This window comes from Morus notabilis, unplaced genomic scaffold, assembly GCF_000414095.1.
Source record: "Morus notabilis unplaced genomic scaffold, ASM41409v2 C11352458, whole genome shotgun sequence".
NCBI classification, from domain to species: domain Eukaryota; kingdom Viridiplantae; phylum Streptophyta; class Magnoliopsida; order Rosales; family Moraceae; genus Morus; species Morus notabilis.
In genome coordinates, this window is record NW_010385919.1 from 1 (window position 1) to 968 (window position 968).

Here is a 968-nt window from a genome sequence, read left to right on the forward strand (position 1 = left end):
CTTGATTTAAACCCGCGAACTAAACAAAAACCTTTAAGAATTCGTAGTTTACCTCCATATTTTCAATGTTTTGAACCAAAAGTTCAAACCACATGTTTTAAACTTTCTAGTTCAAACTATAAAACTTTAAACCATCATATTTCGAACCTATTTACCAAAAGTTCAAAAAAGTTTAGAATATACTGGTTTAATTTGAATCTGCGAACCAAACAAAACCTTTAAGAATTCGTAGTTTACCTCCATGTTTTCAATGTTTTAAACCAAAAGTTCAAACCACATATTTTAAACTTTTTAGTTCAAACTATAAAAGTTCAAACCACCATATTTCGAACCTATTTAACAAATCCACCAAAGAATTTCCTTCCATTTCAATTTCCATAAAGTACATAATGCATAAAAACATAAAACACAGCAACAGCTTGATAACAATAACTTTTGTTACAGTTGAATGCTGATACAGAACCATATGGAGAGGTAAATATTTCTTACAGCCGTTCACATTCTCTCTGGCACTCTCCGCATTTTGAATTTGAGAGGGACTTCCTTGTAGGATTGAACCTTCACAACCGCCTTGCGCATTGGTCTTCCAAGTGAAGATCTTCGTGTTGTTACGCCTGCTTCACTGTTTGGGATGCAGCTTTCTTCTCTATTTTCTTTCCCAGTTTGTTTTGGACTGTCAAACTTTGCATCCTCAATTTCAAACAAGTTTTCTGTCGGTTTCCTCTCATGGGATTTCAACTGCACGGATTGCCTCCTCACACAGCGCCTGAATATCACAGCTTGTTAAGACATTATCTTTGAAGTTACAATACAAGTAGCAAGTGGATAGTTTTACAGGTGGATAGTAACGTTAACAACCTTTTGTTTTCAACCTCTTTATCATCATGTTTTTGGCTTGTAGTGGAAGGCCCCATAGCTGTAATTCACAAGAAGCTCATGAGTTCACATTTGCAATCTTGTAAGACTCA

General features: G+C 35.2%; 1 protein-coding gene across 1 annotated transcript; it reads right to left on the bottom strand.

Annotated features, from left to right (window-relative positions):
• Positions 1 to 366: 366 nt before the first annotated feature.
• LOC112094982 (SHUGOSHIN 2-like) lies at positions 367 to 919 on the bottom strand. The gene is made up of 2 exons (XM_024176675.1): positions 859 to 919; positions 367 to 766 (listed from the first exon to the last, which is right to left on the bottom strand). Exons 1-2 carry the CDS (start codon positions 912 to 914, stop codon positions 496 to 498), a joined length of 327 nt encoding a protein of 108 aa, XP_024032443.1. The 5' UTR covers positions 915 to 919; the 3' UTR covers positions 367 to 495.
• Positions 920 to 968: the final 49 nt, after the last annotated feature.